Genomic DNA, 21,774 nt, shown 5'->3' on the forward strand with positions numbered 1-21,774 from the left:
TGCTCCAGTCCCCTGATCATCTTGGTGGCCCTCCACTGAACTCTCTCTAGAAATTCCCTGTCCCTCTTGAGCTGGGGAGACCAGAACTGGATACAAGACTCCAGATGAGGCCTCACCGGGGCAGAGGAGAAGGGTAGCAGAATCTACCTTGACCTGCTGGCCACACTCTTCCTGATGCATCCCAGGATGCCATTGGCCTTCTTGGCCATGAGGGCACATTGCTGGCTCATGGTTAGTTTATTATCAACCAGGACTCTCAGGTCTCTCTCCACAGAGCTGCTCTCCAGTGGGTCAACCCCCAGATGCTGGCGTATTGTGACATTATCTACGTGTCATAGTTTATCATTTATTCAGTCACATTCAACTGTGCATCTACTTTTATTATTGTTCAAGTAAGTTACATATGTGACTTCTAGACTGACAGTTGATGTTTTCTAGTAAATTTAAGCTTTAAGTTTTTCAGTATTACTTTCTTTTCCTTTTTATGTTTAAAATCTGTATGTCTGTTCTGTGCAGCATACTTAAACTTGGGACCTGTTATAGGACAAGCTTCTGCATAACACTCTTAGAATTCAATCCCAGATTTTGGCAAAATCCTGCAATCTACTATTGTTCCTCAGTATTGGCAGATTTCTCCTTTGAGTTTCAATGAATTTACCACCATTGCATCCTGCTAAAAGGTTGGTTTACTACTGCATTCAATCTCAGCTGAAGCAAAGTAGCAGAGGGCATTGCTTACCTAAAAAATTTGGTTTTCTTTCAGAACTAAATCTAATTCAAAGTCCCAGAAAATTTTGAGGCACAATGTTTTCCTTCAGAAGGCATACAAGCCATAAACCTAAGGTAGAATATGTAGACTTCATCATATTTTGTTGACTATGATATGGATCCAAATTGGCCCCTAGGAAACCAATTCTACTTAGCTCTATTTAACTCCACAACTTGGGATATACCAGAACTCTATCTTGATTTCATAACCTGTATCATTTTATTACTTCCTGCTTTCTATATGGAGTCCTCTGAGGATCAGGTCTGCAGCTGCTTTAATGGAGCAAATCTACCCTGCAGTTCAGACACAGTCACGACACTGTAATATTCACACCTCTGTTTTCTTACCTATAAAAGGAAGATTGCAGCCTCAGATTTCAGATGCATTGGAAATTTTTGTAAGTCAAAAGTGACATGCCTTCACCTCCCAATTCTATGACAATCTGAGTAATTTAAGACGGCATTTATCAAAAGCTTTTTTGTGAAAAGCTGAGGGAAAAACCCTCACACTGGCAGTTTTGATACTTAAAATTTGGCTTTTGCAGTTTTATTTGGATACACTTAAGTTTTATTTGGATAATACTTCAAGAGCAGGTACAAAGAGGATGGAGGCTCTCTTTTCACAAGGAGACACATGGAGAAAACAAAGGGCAATAGGTACTTGTTCCACAAAGAGAGGTTTTATCTTGCATAAGAAAGAAATTTTTTACAATGAGAACAATTATTCATTGGAATAACCTCCTCAGGGACATGGTATAGTTCCTATTGCTGGTGGTTTTCAAGATGCAAATAGATAGGGCACTCAGTATTCTCATCTGGGCTCCCTTTCCCACAAAAGGTTGAACCAGATCTCTGTCAAGATCCCTTCCAAGCTAGGCTGTTCTATGATTCTATCAGACTCTCCCATGTAGTCCTAAACTTTCACCTAATATTAGGTTTATGATTACATAATGACTGCTTCCACTCACAGTTGAACCTAAGTCAGATTACACTTAAACTAGTTTTACACCAGTGTAATTTCATTAGTCCTAATAATGATAAATCAGTGATATAAGAGAGGAGGGAGATCAGGCCTAAAAGAGATTATTTTTTACTTATACCAGTTGTTTTCACCTGTTGCATTTTCCCTCCAGACAAATTACAAACTCCTTCCAGAGGAATCGAGAAAGCAAACATGAGATCCCCCTCACACAGGCTGCTGGAGCAAACAAGAATCCTTGAAATCAAAGTACAGCATTTTTTGGTGAGTTATACAGAGTTTTAAAAGGTTGCACACTTCTAACGGGGCACAATGAGATCTGAAATAGTTTACTAGGTCTTTTATTCCTGGATACATTCTATATCCTATATTCTGTGAAAGATAAACAATGGAACTATTTATTCAAAAGGTTTTACGGGAATGTACGAACAGACAGTTGCTGTTACACTTAAGTCCTAATGTGTGCAGTTTTAGGAAAAAAACTTTCAAGATCATGGTACTGTTTGTTCAGATAAAAATTACGCTGAAAGGTCTTTTTATGTTATCTAAAAGCACATAAATTGATTTTCTTAAAAATGAATTACTGTAAATTCTTTTACAGCCATGTTATAATTCAAATTTAAAAAGACAAATAGGACTATTCTGCTCCAGTGAATGGGATGCCTGTACCTGGGGTAGCTATAGCAAAGTATATTCAAGCAATGCAGTAATTTAACCAGTTACATCATCATGAAAGAGCTTTCATAGTTGAGATGAGAAATCTTTTACTTCATTAAGTCTGGAACAGTGCTGGCAACACTTAATTATTTAAAGTTACCTTTCCACATTAATCTAAATATGAATAGATTATTGTGCTTTCTGTAGAAAATGCACCTCTGGCCTCTAAAGTGCTATGCACAAATTCTTAGTCGCAATAATTTTCTTGCTCAGAGTTCTACAGGGCATCAGCATCAGAGACAGGAATAAAGTCCAGAAGTCTTTCCTGCACTGACTAGGGATCATGCTTCCTCCCAGGGAGTCCTAATACATTATTCTACCTCTATAAAATTGAACTGAGCTAAGAAAACATGCAAAGAATAAAGTAAATTGTGGAGACTAGTGAGAAAAAAATTGAAAAATGTTGGTTTTATAATCCTTAGAACAAGAAGAAATTTGGTAGTTTGATATCAACTGACCAAAGGAAACCCATGTTACTACTGCAAAATTAACAAGGGTTTAAACACATAATCAAATTTAACGAGTTAATGTGTATCAGTAAAAGCATGGGAAGTCATTTCATAAGCCCACTTAGCCCACGACAAATGCAAGATGACTTAGCATGTTTCCCTTTCCTCTGGGACTAAACTGTTACACTTTTACTGCAGAAGGAGACAATCTGGTTTTGAGACTGTAGCGCAGTAATTTGCTAAGTTGTGATAGCTTGACTTCACGTCAAACTCCCTAATGCTACTAAGAACATAGGACTAATGAAATAAGGGAAAGTGAAAAAGCATTTATTTGCCAAATGGTTTTTTAACAGGCTTGAAAAAGACAGTGACAACTGTGTAAAAAGCTTTCCCACCATTTGACGAGGCCATCATAATTTCCAGCCTTCTATAGCCTGGTACTACTTTACCTCTTGTCTCCACTTACAATCACCACTCCTAATTACACTTGTGTTTTTAGTTTACTTGGCATGAGCTGAATAAAGAATACTGGCAGTGAATAATTAGTAGATGTAAGATCGTCTACACTTTAGGTAGACATTCAGTGGATGGAATCTAAAATTATGTAGGTCTTCCTAGCCATGGAACTCTTGAAGTATCCTTTGTGCTTTAAGGAGACTTGCCCTCTTGAGATGGGACAGTAGGGCCTTTATGCTATGCTTTAGCTGAGAATTTTGGTTGGGAGGCGGCTTGTACCAGGGCTCCTCACCACAATACCTTTTATAGTTGTAATGCAAGCAGGTCACACCGTACTCCTAATTCTGATGACTCTGAACTTCAGTGGAGATAGAGGCATATAGCTAAACTTCATCTATTTTGAAGCTTTTCAAACCAAATTCAGATTTTTTTAATCAACTTTGCTATTTTAAGGATATCAATTTTAAGGATGTGCCCAGAGGCCTTGCTGAATTGGGGCTTTTGGTTTATCGTCAAATTAAAGGAAAGCATGCTGTAACCCACTCACCTGACCCATTCACAACTGTAATGTATGACACTAATCTTTACATTTATTAAACACATGCTCCCTCTGGAGCTGGAGATGATATAGTAACAGTTGTTTTATTTTGGTTTCTTTTAAAGCCATAAGGATACAACCCTAAATCTGTCTCTGGCATAATCCACAGTGTTCACATCTACTGTTGCAATTAAAGTTTACTAAGAAAAAACCTTCTAAGTTCTCCGTATCTTTTACAATCCATTCTCCCTCCCATTCTGTCTTGCCATTGTTGTCATCACTATTGTGTATAAACTAGTACTGAAATCTGATTCAGCATAGGGAGATAAAATTTCATGCAAAAATAGATGAGGTATGTTGTACTTCATAGCTGGGCATAGTATGATGATTCTATGAGTCTAGTATCCTCCCAAAAGACATTGAGACTAAACATAATAATGAATAATGACGAATAAGAAGGCCTGGTTGGGGATGTGAATGTTGGAGGCAATCTCAGCTGCAGTGACCATGAGATGGCAGAGTTCAAGATCCTGTATGGAAGAGGCAGGACACAAAGCAGGACCATGACCCTGGATTTCAGGTGAGCCGACTTTGGCCTCTTCAAAGATCTACTTGGACGAATCTCATGGGATATGATTCTAGAAGGTAGAAGTGCCAATGAGAGCTGGTCAGTCTTGAAGCACCACTTCCTCGAAGCCCAGGATCAGTGTGTCCCAATGCGCAAGAAAGGAGGAAAAGGAGTTAGGAGGCCTCCATGGATGAGCAAGGATCTGCTGGGACAACTCAGGCAGAAAGCAGGTGGAAACAGGGACTGGCTTCTTGGAGGGAGTATAGGAACATTGCCAGGTCATGCAGGGGTGCAACTAGGAAGGCTAGAGCCCTTCTAGAATTAAATTTAGCCAGGGATGTTAAGAGCAGTAATAAGGCATTTTTCAAGTACATCAGCCGCAGAAGGATGGTGAGGGGGAATGTGGGCCCACTGCTGAACGCTGAGGGTGCCCTGGTGTCTGAGGATGCAGAAAAGGCCAAAGTAATGAATGTCTTCTTTGCTTCAGTCTTTACGGCCAAGGCCGATGGTTGGGAAGCCCAGCCCAGCAAGGATAAGAGGATGGCCAGGACAGCAGAGGACTTGCCCTGGGTGGAAGAGGAAGAGGTTAAAGACTTGTTGGTCAAGTTTAAGGCTCACAAGTCAATGAGTCCTGATGGAATGCATCCTTGAGTGCTGAGGGAGCTGGCTGATGTGATTGCTAAGCCTCTCTCCATCATTTTTGAACAATCATGGAGGACAGGCGAGGTGTCTGAGGACTGGAGAAAGGCCAATGTCACTCCAGTCAAAAGGGCAAGAAGGACGACCCAGGAAACTACAGGCCCGTCAGCCTCACCTCCATCCCTGGAAAGGTGATGGAACAACTCATCCTGAATATTATCACTGAACATATGAAGGAAAAGACGGCTATCAAGGGGAGTCAACGTGGATTCACCAAGGGGAAATTCTGTTTGACCAACCTGATAGCCTTCTATGAGTGCACAACCATCTGGCTAGATGAGGGGAGAGCAGTGGATGTCATCTACCTTGACTTCAGCAAGACTTTTGACACTGTCTGCCAAAACATCCTCATCAGAAAGCTCAGGCAGTGTGGCTTGGATGAGTAGACAGTGAAGTGGATCGAGAGCTGGTTGAATGACAGAGCCCAGAGGATGGTGATCAATGGCACAGAATCAAGTTGGAGGCCTGTGGCCAGTGGAGTTCCACAGGGATTGGTTCTAGGGTCAGTTTTGTTCAACATCTTCATCAATGACCTGGATGAGGGGACAGAGTGTACCCTCAGCAAGTTCACTGATGACACCAAACTGGGAGGACTGGCTGATTCCCCAGAAGGCTGTGCTGCCATTCAGTGGGATCTCGACCGGCTTGAGAGTTGAGCAGAGAGGAACCTCATGAGGTTCAACAAGGACTAGTGCAGAGTCCTGCATCTGGGAAGGAACAACCCTATGCACCAGTACAGGTTAGGGGTTGAACTGCTGAAGAGCAGCTCTGCAGAGAGAGACCTGGGAGTCCTGATTGATAATAAGCTAACCATGAGCCAGCAATGTGCCCTCATGGCCAAGAAGGCCAATGGTATCCTTGGATACATCAGGAAGAATATGGCCAGCAAGTCAAGGGAGGTTCTACTCCCTCTCTACTCTGCGCTGGTGAGGTCTCATCTGTAGTATTGTGTCCAGTTCTGGGCTCCCCAGCTCAAGAGGGACAGGGAAGTGCTGGAGAGAGTCCAGCACAGGGCCACCAAGATGATCAAGGGACTGGAACATCTTTCATATGAGGAAAGGCTGTGGGAACTCGGGCTGTTTAGTCTGGAGAAGAGGAGATTGAGGGGAGATCTTATTAACATGTATAAATATCTAAAGGGTGGGTATCAGGAGGTTGGGACATCCTTTTTTTCTATAGTAGCTAGCAACAGGACAAGGGGTAATGGGATGAAGCTGGAACACAAAAAGTTTCACTTAAATATAAGAAAAAACTCTTTCACTGTGAGGGTGAGGGAGCAGTGGCACAGGCTGCCCAGAGGGGTTGTGGAGTCTCCCTTCTTGGAGGTCTTCAAGACCCACCTGGACATGTTCCTATGCCACCTGATCTAGGTGAATCTGCTTCTGCAGAGGGATTTGACTAGATGACCTCTAAAGGTCCCTTCCAACCCCTATCATTCTATGATAAGAAACCAGGAGGCCTATAATGAAGACAGTGAAGCAAAGCAAATGCTGGGAAATCATGGTTTTCCCTGACTTTCATGTCAGTCTGGGCTCCCATTGGTATAAAATTAATATTTCTATGTGGATCATTAATCCTTTTTTCCCCCAGAAAATGATAATAACACTTCCAGGTGGCAAGTAAACATGTCATTTGTGACACAAGGATGATATTAAAAGCCCTTACCATGAACTCGCGTGGCTTTTAACCACAACTTGTGGACCCTGAATCATTGAGGCAGGCACAGCACATCATTGTAAGATGCGGAAATTCACATAGCAACCAACAATTTTAAGGAAGATACCTCAACTCAGAAGACACCCTTTTCTTTGCTGGTTAGTGCCAAAAGGGATATAACTCTTCCTCTGCACAATGTCTAAGAGAATATCCAACGCTCCGTTTCAACTCTGAATCTTCCACATGACTTAAATATGCTGATAAGCTCAATGCACAAGATCAGCACCATCTTAGCTGACGGCCAAGGCAGCTGAGGGGCCAACAGGGCATTGCTTAGGCTTGGTACTGCTCTCTCCATTCTGAATGCATCCCAATTCTAAGTATGTCCTAAGCACCTTGCAGTGCTTCTCCCTTTTTTCCCAACACAGTGAAAAACAGAAGGGAAAAGGTTGCAGTGAGCTGCATGAAGAACTTTGTGGCTGATTTAGACTAGCCAAGTCCTTGAAGAGATTTTAAACAACATCAAGGACACTGAGACTGTGTGATTGCACATGCATTTTTCAGAGACAGAAAAGTAATCTCATTGCAATTAATGGATCTCATTATGCTTAAAGTCAACAAGCTTGCAAAAGGGCTTTGACAAGTCAGCACCTTTGTGTTTGGATCACAGTGCTGGCTGTCTAGTGTGCCTTTGTCCACTTCAGCCTTGTTTACCAACAGAGATATAGACACAGTCTAGCCCCAGGCACCATTCTGGCTAAATATGTTGTGTATTTTTGTGTTCTAGCAGTTTCTTGTAGCTGCACTCAGAAGTGAGACAGATGAAAGTGAGTAAACACAGATATTAAAAAAGCCATTTACTTTCTCACCATGCATGTTTACTACTTGCAGTTCAGTCACCTCTGACAATGGAAAGAGGTAATTTCATCTCATTTCCTTCCTCCAGCACACCCACTCAATGTATTACTACTGGACACCAGGGCACTATGGTGTAATGTTTTTTGCAATTGTAAACTGGCACTTTATTTTTGAAAAGCTACAAACCATTTGTTCACAAAATCTTTGCAATCACCATCAGTCCATTTGGTAAGTTGCTTGTTATTTACAGATTTAAAATAATTTGAAGACATTGCTTCAAATTAAATGACCATGTCTTACATGATATTTTCTTTGTAAACAAGTTAAAACAAATATATTACTCCCATGCATATTTATTATGTGCATACTTCAGTCAGCCTTCAAATCCACTCTTCCAGTTCTCCTGGCAAACTAGGAATCCTCTGTGTCAGAAAAACTTACCCTTTTCCCTCAATAAATGTATTCCTTAGAAGCAACTGTTGCCTTTAGAGCCTCATTTTCCATTTATTTCATTGGTTTCCATCTCAGATAACTAAATTCTCTTTTATTACAGCTGGGAAATTTTATAATGTGCAAATTGAAATAATGATTGTATCTCGGTACTCTGCAAGTGGTTTTCATTAAGCCTCCAGCTACTATTCCTTGCTCTGTTGGATATCTTTGTGTCAGGGTTACTTTACACTGGACAGAAATTTGAACAATTTAAGCTGAAAAGAATGACTAAAAACCTATTAGATAATAACCTTTAAAATGCACTGGTTGATGAACCTTAATTGTATGTTCATATCATAACCAAAATACCTCAATTGCTTAAAATGTAATAATCATACTAAAAAGTGGACCTCTGAATATAATATCAAAATATATAATCAAAATTATTACTTATCTTCACAATTTTCTGTAAGCAGACATTCGGTGCCAGAATACATTTCTGAGCAGCTACACTACAACACTTTGCTTTCTTGTCAACATCGTGACTAAATTCATACTCTTATGTTCAAGTAGGATTTTCTGGTTAATTTCAATCACTTAAAATTGTTCATAACCATTTGTATGACTTGTAGAAATTTATAGCATGCTTACATATTTGATCACCAGACTCATCTTGCTACTTTGTCATTCTATATTGCCTATTGGTAAACGAGTTTGCTAGTACATATTCCCCCTTGCTGCCAGGGTCAGCAGAAGTCTCAATGAACACATAAAGAGTCCATTTGATTGCAAAGATTTATAGCTATGCTGTTTTCTTTTCTCCCTTTCTGCTCAAACTTGTCTTCCATGCCTGGCATGGATAGAAAAGGAAGAGCTGCTTATCCTAGTCAAAATCATCAGTAGACAAGGATCAGTTTTTCAGGGATTCCTTACTCCTACTGCTAGTGCACAGGCAACAGAAAAGTAGTACTAAACTAAAATGTACTAAATGTAAAAGGGTACTAAAATGTACTAAAATGTAAAAGGGTACTAAACTAAAATGTTGTGTTAATATAATACCAACCACTGTAAGTTTGCAATGAAGCAATGGCCAAAAATCTTAACCTTTACACCTACCAGAAGTAACAAGCTGTTCGTTTTGATTTCAGACAACATGCTCTCTAAGGAGGAAGACAGGTGAACTATTATACAATACACAGATGAGAAGTTTTTAAGTGTTGGAAACTCTGAAGCAGAAAGTTGCCATTTGAGAACCTACCTCCACTTGCCCAAAGAGCCTGCTGCTTGAACTAAGTATCATTTCTATGTCAAACTAAAGCCTTTATCATTTATGGCTCTGCAACAAGTTTGGATAGTAGAGTAACCAATCAATTCCAAGCAACCATTCAAATGATTTTGGGAGCTCTGAGGACATAAAACCAGTTTCTGCACTTCTGATTGAATACAATTATTCTAAAGGGCACAATTTACACACTGAAAACTTACCAATGGAGCGATGAATGCAGGTATGCTGGTTATCACTTAGAAAAAAACCCTCTTTGCACTGACATTCATAGCTGCCCATAGTATTTACACAGATCTGCTGGCATCCTCCATTGTTATCCTGACACTCATCAACATCTAGAAGAAAGAAGGAAAAAGAAATGCAAGCTAACGTACAAATTCAGAATATACATCTAGAAGAGCAATGAATCCATGAAAAGGCACACTGTAAATTAAGCTAATGAAAACTACATTAACCCCATCAGAGTTAATCCAAATTAATCCAATTCTTTTTTCTACATCCCAGGTTTAAAGTTAACATAAAAAAACAGTGGGGAGGGGAGACCAGCTAAGTCTCCACGCATTCTGAGCTGCAAATTGATTTCCAATGCACAATGAATGTGAATGTCCTAAAAAGGCTGTGACCCCATCTGCCAAGTGTGGTGTTGCACTCTGTCATTCCCACTCCACTTGGAAAGACATACTTCAGGCCTACAGTAATTTCTAGCAGGGGTAGCAGACAAACACAAAGGGCATTACTGGGTGAAAAGAGTCTTTATAGAGTTCTGGTCTTGAACAGAACAGCATGTTTCAATTACTGGAGTCATAACCCCCTACTTTGTCAGTTTGTTTAATGTTGTTTAATGAAAAGAAGGCTTCTTAAATCTAAATGTTCCATGTCTGTATTGTCATTTTAATAGGCAAATATATAAAAACACAAAGGAGGCATTAGCTACTGGCTGTTTTGAGGGTCCCTGCCTACCCCCCATCACCTCTGTTTGGCATAAAAGTTTTTATGCTGTTGTGTTTAACAGAGACATATGTTTCAGCATTGGCAAACCACTGCCACTAAAAGGTATCTGACCCACATTCAACCTTACAACTCTCCTGTTTTGCTCATAAAAGGTATATCCATTTTCTGCTTTTTCTTTGGATAAAAGCAACTTGCCACCTGAAAAAAAATCCATGTTTTCTTTTTTTATGGAGACTCCACCACCAGTTAGTTATTTCATAGTATGTGTCAACATGTCAGCAAGTGACTTGATGTGTGTTTTGCTTTAATTTTAGTTTTTAGGGGGAAAAAAACCCACAACAAAGTCAAATGATCCACAACACTCAAAACCTCAGGAGAGCTGGCACAGCTCCCGCAGAAATTAACTCCTCCAGGACTGGCCACAACACACTAAGGTAAAACTAAGCTGCTTTTTGCCAGTACTCTTGCAGGCTAGGCCAGGAAGCTCTGAAATGCTGTAGAAATTCAGCCAGTAACTGATTCAGGAACAATCTAGCTCTGACAGCTTTCTTGGCCAAGCCTGCTATTGCTGCCATGTTTCATGTGACAGAAATTGTAGCTCTTTTTCTCAAAGAAATAAAGGTAATTACAGCAGTACCCAGGGAAACCAGGCAATCTCTTCCAGTCTTGAACTACAATGCAAGTGTGTAGACAGTCCTTCTCTTCATTTTATGTACAAAGACATGGTAATAAGCACTATTGCCGCAATTTTTTTGTATTGAAATCTTCCCTTCCCTCAGGCCTTTTCTAACAGATAACTGCATCACAGTAGTTTGGGACCACATAGAAAAAGGAAAAATTAAGACTTTCCTTGCCTACTCCAATGTAAGAAGGAAAGATTTAAATTAGACAAGTTTGCGAGACTCTTCCTCTGTGAGTCAGCAGGCTTTGCTGCCTTGTTAGTGCCAACTCAAACTTATTCCTTCAAAATAGCACTGGAATCTAGATCCTCCTCTCTAGAAGATTAATTGAACACTTACTGAAGGAAAGTCTCGGTATATGTACATCCCCTCAAATTTTGCTACAAAGTACATAGCCTTCCCAGAGCTCTGTTTATAATATCACAAAGCAACTTGAAGAATTCCCTTCCAGCTCTGATGAATAATCTGAAACAAATGCCATGATTTATAAACATTATTTTCTTCTCTTGATAGCAAATGCTGGTGATTTACCGCTTCCATAAAGAGACGGCTCAATTTACCACCAAGGTCCAAATCCACATGCTGGAATAAAAGTTATTACAATTTAAACTCTTTAAGAAGTTATAATATGAGGATTTTCTTCCAATGTTTTTCAATTACTTGCTTGAAAATTATTTTGTATGCATTTATGAACAGAAAGAGTTGAAGAAAAGGAACAGCTGGGATCTAGGACCACTATATGTCTATCTCCATACTACATGTCTTCCAATAAATGTTGGCCTGGTAGTATAAGATTAACATTTTCTCTTCTCAGCCCTCAATCCTACTAGGGTCAGGCTTTTTGGAGTGCTTTGTATAACTGCAGTCTTAAAAGGCAAAATTGTTTATTATCCACCATACCAAGCAATCCATTGGACATGGCTGCACAGAAAATATTTACTGAATTATTTACTTGGTAATTTTCTTTCCAATAAAGTCACTTAATGTTTGGTTTGGGTTTGGTTTGTTGGTTTTTGGGTTTTTTTTCTTTTTTTTGTAATTTATTGCTAACCCAGTGTAAAGAATAAAAAATGTAGGGGTGAAAACGTCTTCAAAAGTTAGGAGAGAGAACTCCATTGACTCTAACGAGGTCGAGCTTTGGTATATCTAGCAGAATAACTCCTTCACGTGTCTGATTTTTTTCAAAGCTCACAAATGAAATTGCTGCCAAAGGGGCTTTTTCTTTCTTTCATTGTTTGTGCAACTCTCATTCAATGCAGCTCAAGTTACGCGGCTGAACATGTAAACATTGGTAATGCAGCATATGTGAGATTGCAATTTGGATCAGATTTTCCAGAGATTAAGTTCCACATAAACACCAAAATAAGTAGCCAGGTTTTCAACAAAGCTCCTGTGGCTTCAGTTTTGGAGGCTCCACACGTCAAACCGGGCTGTTGACTGTTTTGAAAAACTGAGGGTGGATCCTCTGGAACTTTATTTGTTGCCAGTCTTGTGTGACAGTTTACACCTGCTGGAGACCTGCACCCCAGGACCTAACTCTAGATACAGGAAAAAAGTAATTTACAATGTAAAATCCCTTCACTCAAACATCTCCTCTAAGCTCCAGCTAAACCCATTTAAAAAACTTTTATATTTATTAAGCACAAATGCAAGGGTCACTTTTTTACTCTACTCTTTATAAAAAGAAATTATTCGTTTCCAGAGCAAACAGACATGTCTTCTTTGGCAACCTTTTCCACAAAATCAGCTACTGCTGGTCATCTTATCCAGTATCAAGGTTGTCTTGCTGAGGATAGCAGCCCCAAGGAAGCAGGTGCAAGTCTTCCTTCCTTTAAACTTGAAATGGAAACTCAAACCCATTCCCTAGGCTCCTTATCTGTCAAAAGTTCTTTTATCCAGCTTGGCCTTGCCACCTGACAGTGTGCAGATTTCTAGAGTACATTATTCATTGCTTACAGGAGAGCTGAGCCTTAAAATCCTACTGATGATCCCAGGGTGGAAGCTGGAGCAGGGTTTCAGCAAACCTACATAACCCAAACTCACAAAAGGATGGAAAAAGGTTATCACCTGAGTTAAGGGTAGTTATCCCATATGGTTGCTCCAACCCTCATCCTCAAAAAGAGAAGGAAAAACTAGGAGAATGTGAAGGTATGTCCTTGTTCTGGTTTAGCAAGGAGCAGCTTTTGGCTTAGTAACAGGGGGAGCGGGTTGCAGTGAAGACCCGGTAAAGAGTTTGCGGACCCTCCCCCGGCTCCTGGGTTCACACCCACCTCCGGCCCGGCTGGGCCAATCTGGCGCCTCTGCGATCACTATTTAGGGGACGGGAATTTGAAATGCGAGTCAGGAGGTGTAAGAGGGATACAAGATGGAGGCGACCACGCGGACCCTTCGGCCAGAGAAGGAGGAAGGAAGGAGGAGCAGTAGACCGGAGACCCTTCTGCAAGCCGTGGCGAGAATGCAAGCTGTGCCCCTGAAACTTATGGAGATCCGTGGCAGGACTGAGAGCCACCAGCAGCTCCATGTGAGTGAGCCCGGACGGGCGAGGGACTGTGTGGGGAGACGGCCATGGCCCAGGCCGTGTTGGAGAGCCTGCACGCCGCAGAGCAGCCCCACACGAGAAGCAGAGAGGAGCTGCAGCCTTTGGAATGGGTGCACGTCGGAGCAGCCCGTGCAGGGCTGCCATGTGTGTGAGCTACCCCACGGACTCGCAGGGAGGACTGGTGTGGAGTTCACCCGTCCTGAGGAGGGACGAACGGCAGAAGCTATTGGGAGCAGACTGACTGAGACCCCCACTGCCTGCCCCTCCGAACCGTTCAGGGGGGGGCAAGGTAAAAACCCCGGGATCAGGGCTCTGAGCCCGGGAAGAGGGGAGGTGTGGCGGGAAGGTGTTCTTAAAAAGGCTGGTTGGACTCTTCATTGACGTATTCCTCTGTGTTGTTTCGTTTTGGTTATGTTTTGGGTTTTTGTGGGTATGTTTTAGTCGATGTTGCATTAAATTATTTTCTGGTTTTTTTTTCTTCCCCAAACCGAGTAGCCTGGTCTGCTTTGTCCTGAACCTTAAGCGGCAATTAAGCCCTCCCTGCCCTCGAGCAATTCTCAGCCTCTTCGGTACTTGAGGCTAATCGTGGTCTTTGTTCCCTGATGGGCCTAAACCACGACAGTCCTTAAGTCATTCTATGTAACACTCACCATAAAAAAAACTGTCCTGTGACTATATCTACCAAAGACAACCCCCGATGGAAGCACCTAGAAATAACTCTGTTTCTACAGCCTTTACCTACTCCTTACCAGCACAAATAAACAGCTAATGACATGACAGTCAGCATATGAGCTAGAACTGCTTACACAGAGTTTAGGCCAGAGTGATAAACCTATGTTTACAGGGTTTTACCTCAAATTGGCCAGTTATCATTGAGGGTGACATGAAACAAGGGAAGAGCCAACTCAGGGAGTGGCTGGGAAAGGAGAATTGTCTTTCAAAAGGGAAGGAGAGATAATGGGTGCATATATACATACATAGATAGATATATCTATGTATCAGAAGCATTATGCAAATTAATGCATATTTCAATTTGCATAAGACCTGTAGCTTTTTTGGCCCACTGCCTTACATAATCAAACTTACACTTTGTATCTTGGTAAGATGAGAACCTCTGGTGAGCAGTAATGTGGAACAGTATCAAAGAGTAGGAAACATTACAGCTGATAAAATGGATGTTTTATCTATTAAATAAACAAATGCTTTCAGTTTCTCATTTAATTTATCTGATGAACTTTTAAAACTAGCTCCACTGGTATTTCACCTTGATCTGTCTCAGAGCTTCCTGTAGTATTTGGCCTAAAGAAGTTATTCTGATCGAGTGTCCTGTTTAGATACCAACAAGGGGAAAGGTCTGCTAAGTACCTGAAACCAAAACCACAAGTAGGAAGATACAAAAGTGAAAATGCTACACAGAGTCTACATCAAGAATGGTATATCCACTGTCCACTTCCTCTCATGACTGCTCTTCCTTTCTTTCTTCCTTCCTTCCTTCTGACACTTTTCTTTCACATCAGCATTTTCAAAGCAGTTAAGCTCCTCAGAAATCAGTCTCACCTTCAAAGTCTCCGAAGTGTTTGGGAGCTGTACAATTTACTTTGTATAGCATTAAGATTTTTTGAAGACTTTTCAAAACATGACTTTGACTCATGATCCAGGCAGCTGATCCTGCTAGCTTTTTTCTAAGCTACTTTTGGAAACTTTTGGAGGATTTCTCTGAGATGCTATTTAACCAGTGCAGAACATTATGGTAGAGAGATGAATTACTGATAACAATACTGCAAACTTTCTTTAAATGTTAGCAACAAAACACCACTGAGGAGATTTTGTACTTGTAAGGGAAATTATTAGCAACCTCAAACTCAGAAAAGAGAAGTGCCCGATTCTGGAATTTAAAAACAATTACATTCTGAATATTTCTAGTCAGTTGACTTGGTTGTCTGAAAGTCCAATTAAAAAAATTATGTTCCTGGATTTACCATAGTAAGTTATTCTTATTTCAAAAGAACATCTGTCCCAGCATCCTCTCTTTGATACTGCCCTGTAACTGATACTCGGGAAGATTGTAGATACAGTACAGAATTATTGCTGGCAAGCTCTCCCAGCTTTCAACAATCATATACCTATTAATTAACCTTCCTAAATCACTTGCTAGACCATTGTACTGCTGAATCTTTCCTGAATTAATTTATCTTCCAAACAGAACATGATGGGGCAATTATTTCTGTAATTTAATTGTGAGTTACATTAAAAATACACACTTTTGTTTATTGCAAACATGGTGCTTCATAGTCTGACTACAGGTCCACTAATTCTATTACTGTGAGAAACCATAAATATTAATTTCCTACTTGCCTTTTCTGCATCTTTATCTTACAGATCCCTCCTCAGCCTCATACTACACAAATACGAAAACTACACAGACAATTTGAATTTGAATGTTTAAAACAAAAAGTGCTCACTTCTACAAGTTTAACTTAATGACAGCAACATTTGGCACATATTCTTTTCACTTCTTTGTTCCATTCCCTCCAAATACCATGATGCTCTATTGCAGTGGGTGTCTTGGAAGATCTCATTTCAAGATAGGTGTGGAAGCCCAAAGACTAAATCTGGCATGTAGGAGTGAAGTGAGTGGTATCAGATTAGAGGTTGTAGGCAGGTGTTCTTGATGGAATGGTCATACAAGTAGTGACATGTTGTCAAGGTAGGGAGAGTGATACATTGTAGCATCAGCTGAGAGGGACATGAAAATAGGAATCATTGCGAACTGAACTTAGTACTAAACCAACTTAGACCAACTTTTCTTAGACCAACTTTACATAAGCGTGCAAAGGGAAATATTAGAGGAAAGACACACCACTATCTATGTACACAGCATTTGTATCTCCAGGAAATCTGAAATCAGACTTCACCTAGAATTTAAAAGAAGGGCCCAAGTTTTCTACTATTTTTTCATATAAGGCTAGAATTCTACTTTTTGTCCCCTTCTTTGAGAAGCCGAAAAATCTGGTGAAGAAATGAAAAATGAAGACCATGCTCTTGAATCCAGTACCACAGCTGAAGAAATCTTCACTAGAGTCCTTGCTAAGAAAAGGTCCACTTGCAAAAAAACAGACCCCACAGAAGTGAATGTTTACTGGATTAGACATTAAAAAACCTGAAAAGTGTAAAAATTATCTTTTCCCCAAAAAGAATGCACATTTTACAGAAGAGAAACAGGAAGTACTAATCACAAGGATGCTCTTGGGTGACAAATACTAAAATCATTCTAAAATGACCAAGGACTTGATCCCTATAACCACCCTTCTCTTATGTACAAATCCCTAGAACCACTCTTCTTATATATAAGGGTACAACACCTAAAATTATGCCCATGATCTGTCCTAGAAAATCACGTCTCTTAATGGGCTACAACCACCTATCACCTCAATGTCCACTGACTAGGCTTCTTGTTTGCTTGCACAGTTACAGGTATGTACAACTTGAAAAGGAATGCTTGAAATCTCTCTCTTTTTTTTTTTTTTCCTGTAGCTATTTTGTGACACACAGTGGAATTCCTTAAATTTCACAGTACACAAACACAGTGCAAATGCGCCTGCAACAGATTTTCTTTGCTATGTACAGCACAGGAAATATTCAGTTAATGCAAGAGCTTAACTCTGCTGCATGTAATGCCTGCCCATTTACTGAGCTGAAGTAAACAGCCCCACGGACATTGTGCGAATGTTGTATCAAGTTCAAGTCTCTTGATGTCACTTGTTTATTCCATTCTTAAACAACTGGGCACCACTGTCTGTCCTTTCAAGACACGAAAACCTTTTTCGCAGCTTTTAGCATTTCCAAAATAAACATCCAAGATCCTTAATGTGACATTTCAGCTGTAGCTTCTATTCTCTCACTTGGTAATCATATCTATTTTTTAGTCAGACATATACATATGGTAGTCTCCTGACAACAATGCCTAAACACCACAAAATTCCCAATCGATTATTTTTAATAAGTGTCTTCTGATACAGGCTTTTAAATCAATTTAGTACAAACTTCATCCTGCTTCTTTTTGTCTACAGTGCTACTGTCCAGGGAATGCCAGCAGCCTCCAGCCTGGCAAGAGGCTCTTACTGTGAGGCTCAGATAGCCACAGCCTCATTAACAATAAGCTTGCAGGACTCACTGATGTCTAGCTGCATGTAGGGCCTTCCAAGTCACAATGCTGGATTAACAATCTTACATTAACTGCTGCGGGCTCAAATGAAGCAGTATTCTCTATCTTTCTTCCAGGACAACTATTGCTTATACCTGCTGCCTTTTACATCTACTTAGAGACACTGTCAGGACCGGAAAGATCTGCTTTGGATTAACTCAAAGTTGCTTTTTTGTTTATTTGTTTAGATTTTTTTTTTTTCCTCACAAAAAATGTAGAAGATTCTGCTGTGGGTCAAACAAACCTTATAACTTAGCGTGAGAAGTGGAACAGTAGTTTCGTCTCAAGTTGGGAACATTTTCTAGATCTATGCAACATGAAATATTTTGTTCCTGAGCTCTGGTGATAAAGGACAGGAAATGGCCAGATTAATTATTTTCTTTGTTATGTATCAGTAATACAGTTAGAGGACCTTCTAGATTCTGATAAGAGATTTTAACCTAAGCACTGCCGCATCCAATGGGCTTATGAAGTCATTCTCACCCTCTATATCAATAATACTTGAAGTCCATGAAAAGGGAAAGAAATGAGTCTGAGGCATAACCTTCAACGTATTGAAAAGAAAATTACACCAGGAGCTGAAAAACATTGGCTTAGTCAGGCACATATCTACTCCTTGAACTTTTGGGGAACAGGAAAACATTGAAAATGTTTTGGAAGTGCTGAAATTGCTCCTGCAGGTTGTACCAAAACAATTACATGTTCCTGAAAGTATTTCCATTAGTGAAAAATGTTTTATAAATGCAACCTCAGTCTCTGAGTAGTTTCAGTAAGTACATCTTCATTGAATCAACGGTTCATTTGACACAAAATGTTTGGCCAAATGGGTATTTGTGCCACCTGGGAAACTAGTTCAGCATTTCCACTCTCCTAAACATGAGTAACATGAAACTCAGTATTCAAAACAAATATTTTCTCTGATTTCTCTTGACAGAAATACCTGAAAGATATTCAAGATCTTACAGTAAACATTACCTTCTTTTTTATATGGAACAGCAATATTAGTTTATGTTCAACCTAGTTGTGCTGTGTTACAAAATACGAGCTGGATTGGTTGGTCGATTTGTTTGGACTACTTCATTTTAAGAAAATGGCCTTAGAAAACAGTTGGACATGTGTGCAACTGCCCATTGGCATACATATGGTGTAGTAAGCTTTGTGAGTGCTATGCAACTCAGCATATGAACACCATCGTTCACATGCATCTCTTACAAAGAAAGATCGGCACTGGTTGGTAAAAGTGCTGGAAACTGTCAATGAAAAGCGACAAAAGATGTCATAACCATTACATGCTTAATTGAGAAGGAATGAATGTGCTAAGTTTGGAGCTAGCATGGTAGTGTAAAGCCAAAACAAACAAAAAAAGGAACTCAAACAAAAACAAACAACTGCCTCATCCCCACTCTCCCCATGAAGTTCACCAGAGCTGTGTATTCTTTTCACCAGCAGCAGGGAACAAATAAATAGATTTCTAGAATGGCTACATAACAGTGTGCATTTTTTTTCTTAAAGTACTTAAGAGTACTTTAAGAACCTGTTATCAGTATCCAGTATATGAATTGCATCAGTTAATGCATTGACTCACTTTGCAGTTGCATTAGACAGGTTTAATACCTATAAATGGGAGAAAACCTTACATTTGATGCAAAACTTAATCTGTATATGAGAGGAATGCAGAGCTTTCTATGGGTAACTTACTCTACTAAAAGGTTTCTTACCTTTTTTTGTAAGATATCTGGTGTTGGTTGTACAGAATCTCGATGCAGAGGGGAAACTATTTACATGTTAAGGCAAAAGGATAGACTGACAAATTCTGCAACCTGAAGTCCCTAAATTCCCACTCAGATATGTGGCCTGTGTACAACTATGAAGCAGACAAATGATGGAACCCTTTATACTTAGAGTTCAGTTTCCTGGAGTTCTTCTTTGAGTTCTGATTTCAAATTCAAACACTCAAAGCAAAACTCAGGCCATATCCAGGATACTCATGTAATTCCTGAGCACAAGAATGAGTTTTCACATTCATTTCACATGCAGTCATTAACAGGCTGAGCCCGTGGTCTCTTCAGAACCTAATTGAAACTAAATTTATAGTTAAAATGACTTCTTCTAGTTATTTTTCAAGTGAGCAAAATCAAGTGTCTTAAGACTTCCCTGGGGCGTTCATATGGGGAGTTTCAGATGTTTTTTGTAAGTATGGAATAACAGCCTGTGGCATATAGACAGTTTCAGGCCTATGAAAGAAAATGCAGCAATTGCACAGGCAGCAGATATCATGACTCAGATTTGATGTCTGCATGAAAGTTCTGATGCACTGTGACTAGGATGCTTAGCATCTTACATAACCAAGCTCTAAGTGATTCATAAGTCATGGGACAAAAGTCTGACTCCTTGTCCTGTAAATGCAGCTCCACGTCTGTCATTATAAATCACTAGTGGGATCCAGAACCCTTTCTTCACTGTCATGTTAGTAATTTTTATTGTGTCTCTGTCTAATTTCAGAAACAGTTTCTTAGCTATGCCCTCAAAATAAAAAACAGAAATAATTAAATAAATGTTTTTCAGCTATTTCAAAGGACATCATTCAAACTCCTTAGTTAAGTCTAAATATATCAACATATATACTCATGATATGGAATTCCAAAAAAATGCTTTAAAAAGGTAATAATGAAATACTGATACTCTTTTTTTTTGCTAATATGTATTTGAAAAACATTACTCTGGTACTTCAGTATAACAATGTAACTTATCAGTAGTGGAAAACTTTTCAGCCTGTACTGGTCACAATAGAAATGTACTAGGAATACTTGCAAAAAAATTACATCAGGGGTTATTTATGTTGATTCACATAGACAAAAATAGATCACCTCACTTTCAGGTTGCTTGTATAATTATAAACACATTACATTGGAGAAATTCAGTAGGAGGAAAAAAACACTTGTAGAAAAATGCAGTTCTTTCCCATTCAAGCTTATTTCATCAAAAAGAATTAGAAAAAAAAAATCACCTATGATTTTCCTCTGTTTAGTATTGATGTCTGATACAATAGCTGATCCAAGGGAAAAAACAGCATAAAAAAATGTACAGTGTACCCTACAATTAAAAAAAAAAAAGAACTATACAATTTTATATTCACAATTCTCAAGTAAAGCCAGCATTCAAGGTCTTGAAAGAGAAACCTTGTCCTCTCTGCACAGCTCTTCTTACAAGAGAAAAAAACCCCATGAAATTACACAGACAAAGCTAGAGGCTCCCAGAACTTGTATGCCTAATTCTTAGCAAAGAGTGTCTGTAATACTGCCATCTAAACAAATTCAGCAAATACATCTTGCATTCTTTTAACCTCTTCATACATACTGCCATTTGCTTTCACATTTTTGTTTTCACTCTACTGAAGAGGTTATACTATAGTCTAATACTGCTGTGGCAACTTTCACTTCAGTTAAAATTTTCTTTTCATAGAATCATAGAATGGTAGGGGTTGGAAGGGACCTTTAGAGATCATCTAGTCCACCCCCCCTGCAGAAGCAGGTTCACCTAGATCAAGTAGCATAGGAACATGTCCAGGAGGGTCTTGAAGACCTCCAAGGAAGGAGACTCCACAACCCCTCTGGGCAGCCTGTGCCAGGGCTCCCTCACCTGAACACTAAAATAGTTTTTTCTTATATTTAAGTGGAACTTTTTGTGTTCCAGCTTCATCCCATTACCCCTTGTCCTGTTACTATCTACTATAGAAAAAAAGGATGTCTCAACCTCCTGACACCCACCCTTTAGATATTTATAAATGTTAATAAGATCACCCCTCAGTCTCGTCTTCTCCAGACTAAACAGCCCCAGTTCCCGCGTCTTGGTGGTCCTGCGCTGGACTCTTTCTAGAAGTTCTCTGTCCCTCTTGATCTGAGGAGTCCAGAACTGGACACAGGACTCCAGATGAGGCCTCACCAGAGCAGAGTAGAGAGGGAGAAGAACCTCCCTTGACCTGCTGGCCACATTCT

At 39.8% G+C, this 21,774-nt stretch overlaps 1 protein-coding gene across 1 annotated transcript in view; it reads right to left on the bottom strand.

Annotated features, from left to right (window-relative positions):
• Positions 1-21,774, bottom strand: part of SCUBE1 (signal peptide, CUB domain and EGF like domain containing 1) — a 212,253-nt gene that overhangs the window by 147,995 nt on the left and 42,484 nt on the right. Inside the window, exon 4 of the mRNA XM_061988784.1 lies at positions 9,606-9,740. Within this exon, the coding sequence (XP_061844768.1) occupies positions 9,606-9,740 (135 nt within the window). The remainder of the gene's footprint in view (positions 1-9,605; positions 9,741-21,774) is intronic.

The sequence above is a fragment of the Colius striatus genome, chromosome 1 (genome assembly GCF_028858725.1).
Source record: "Colius striatus isolate bColStr4 chromosome 1, bColStr4.1.hap1, whole genome shotgun sequence".
NCBI lineage: Eukaryota > Metazoa > Chordata > Aves > Coliiformes > Coliidae > Colius > Colius striatus.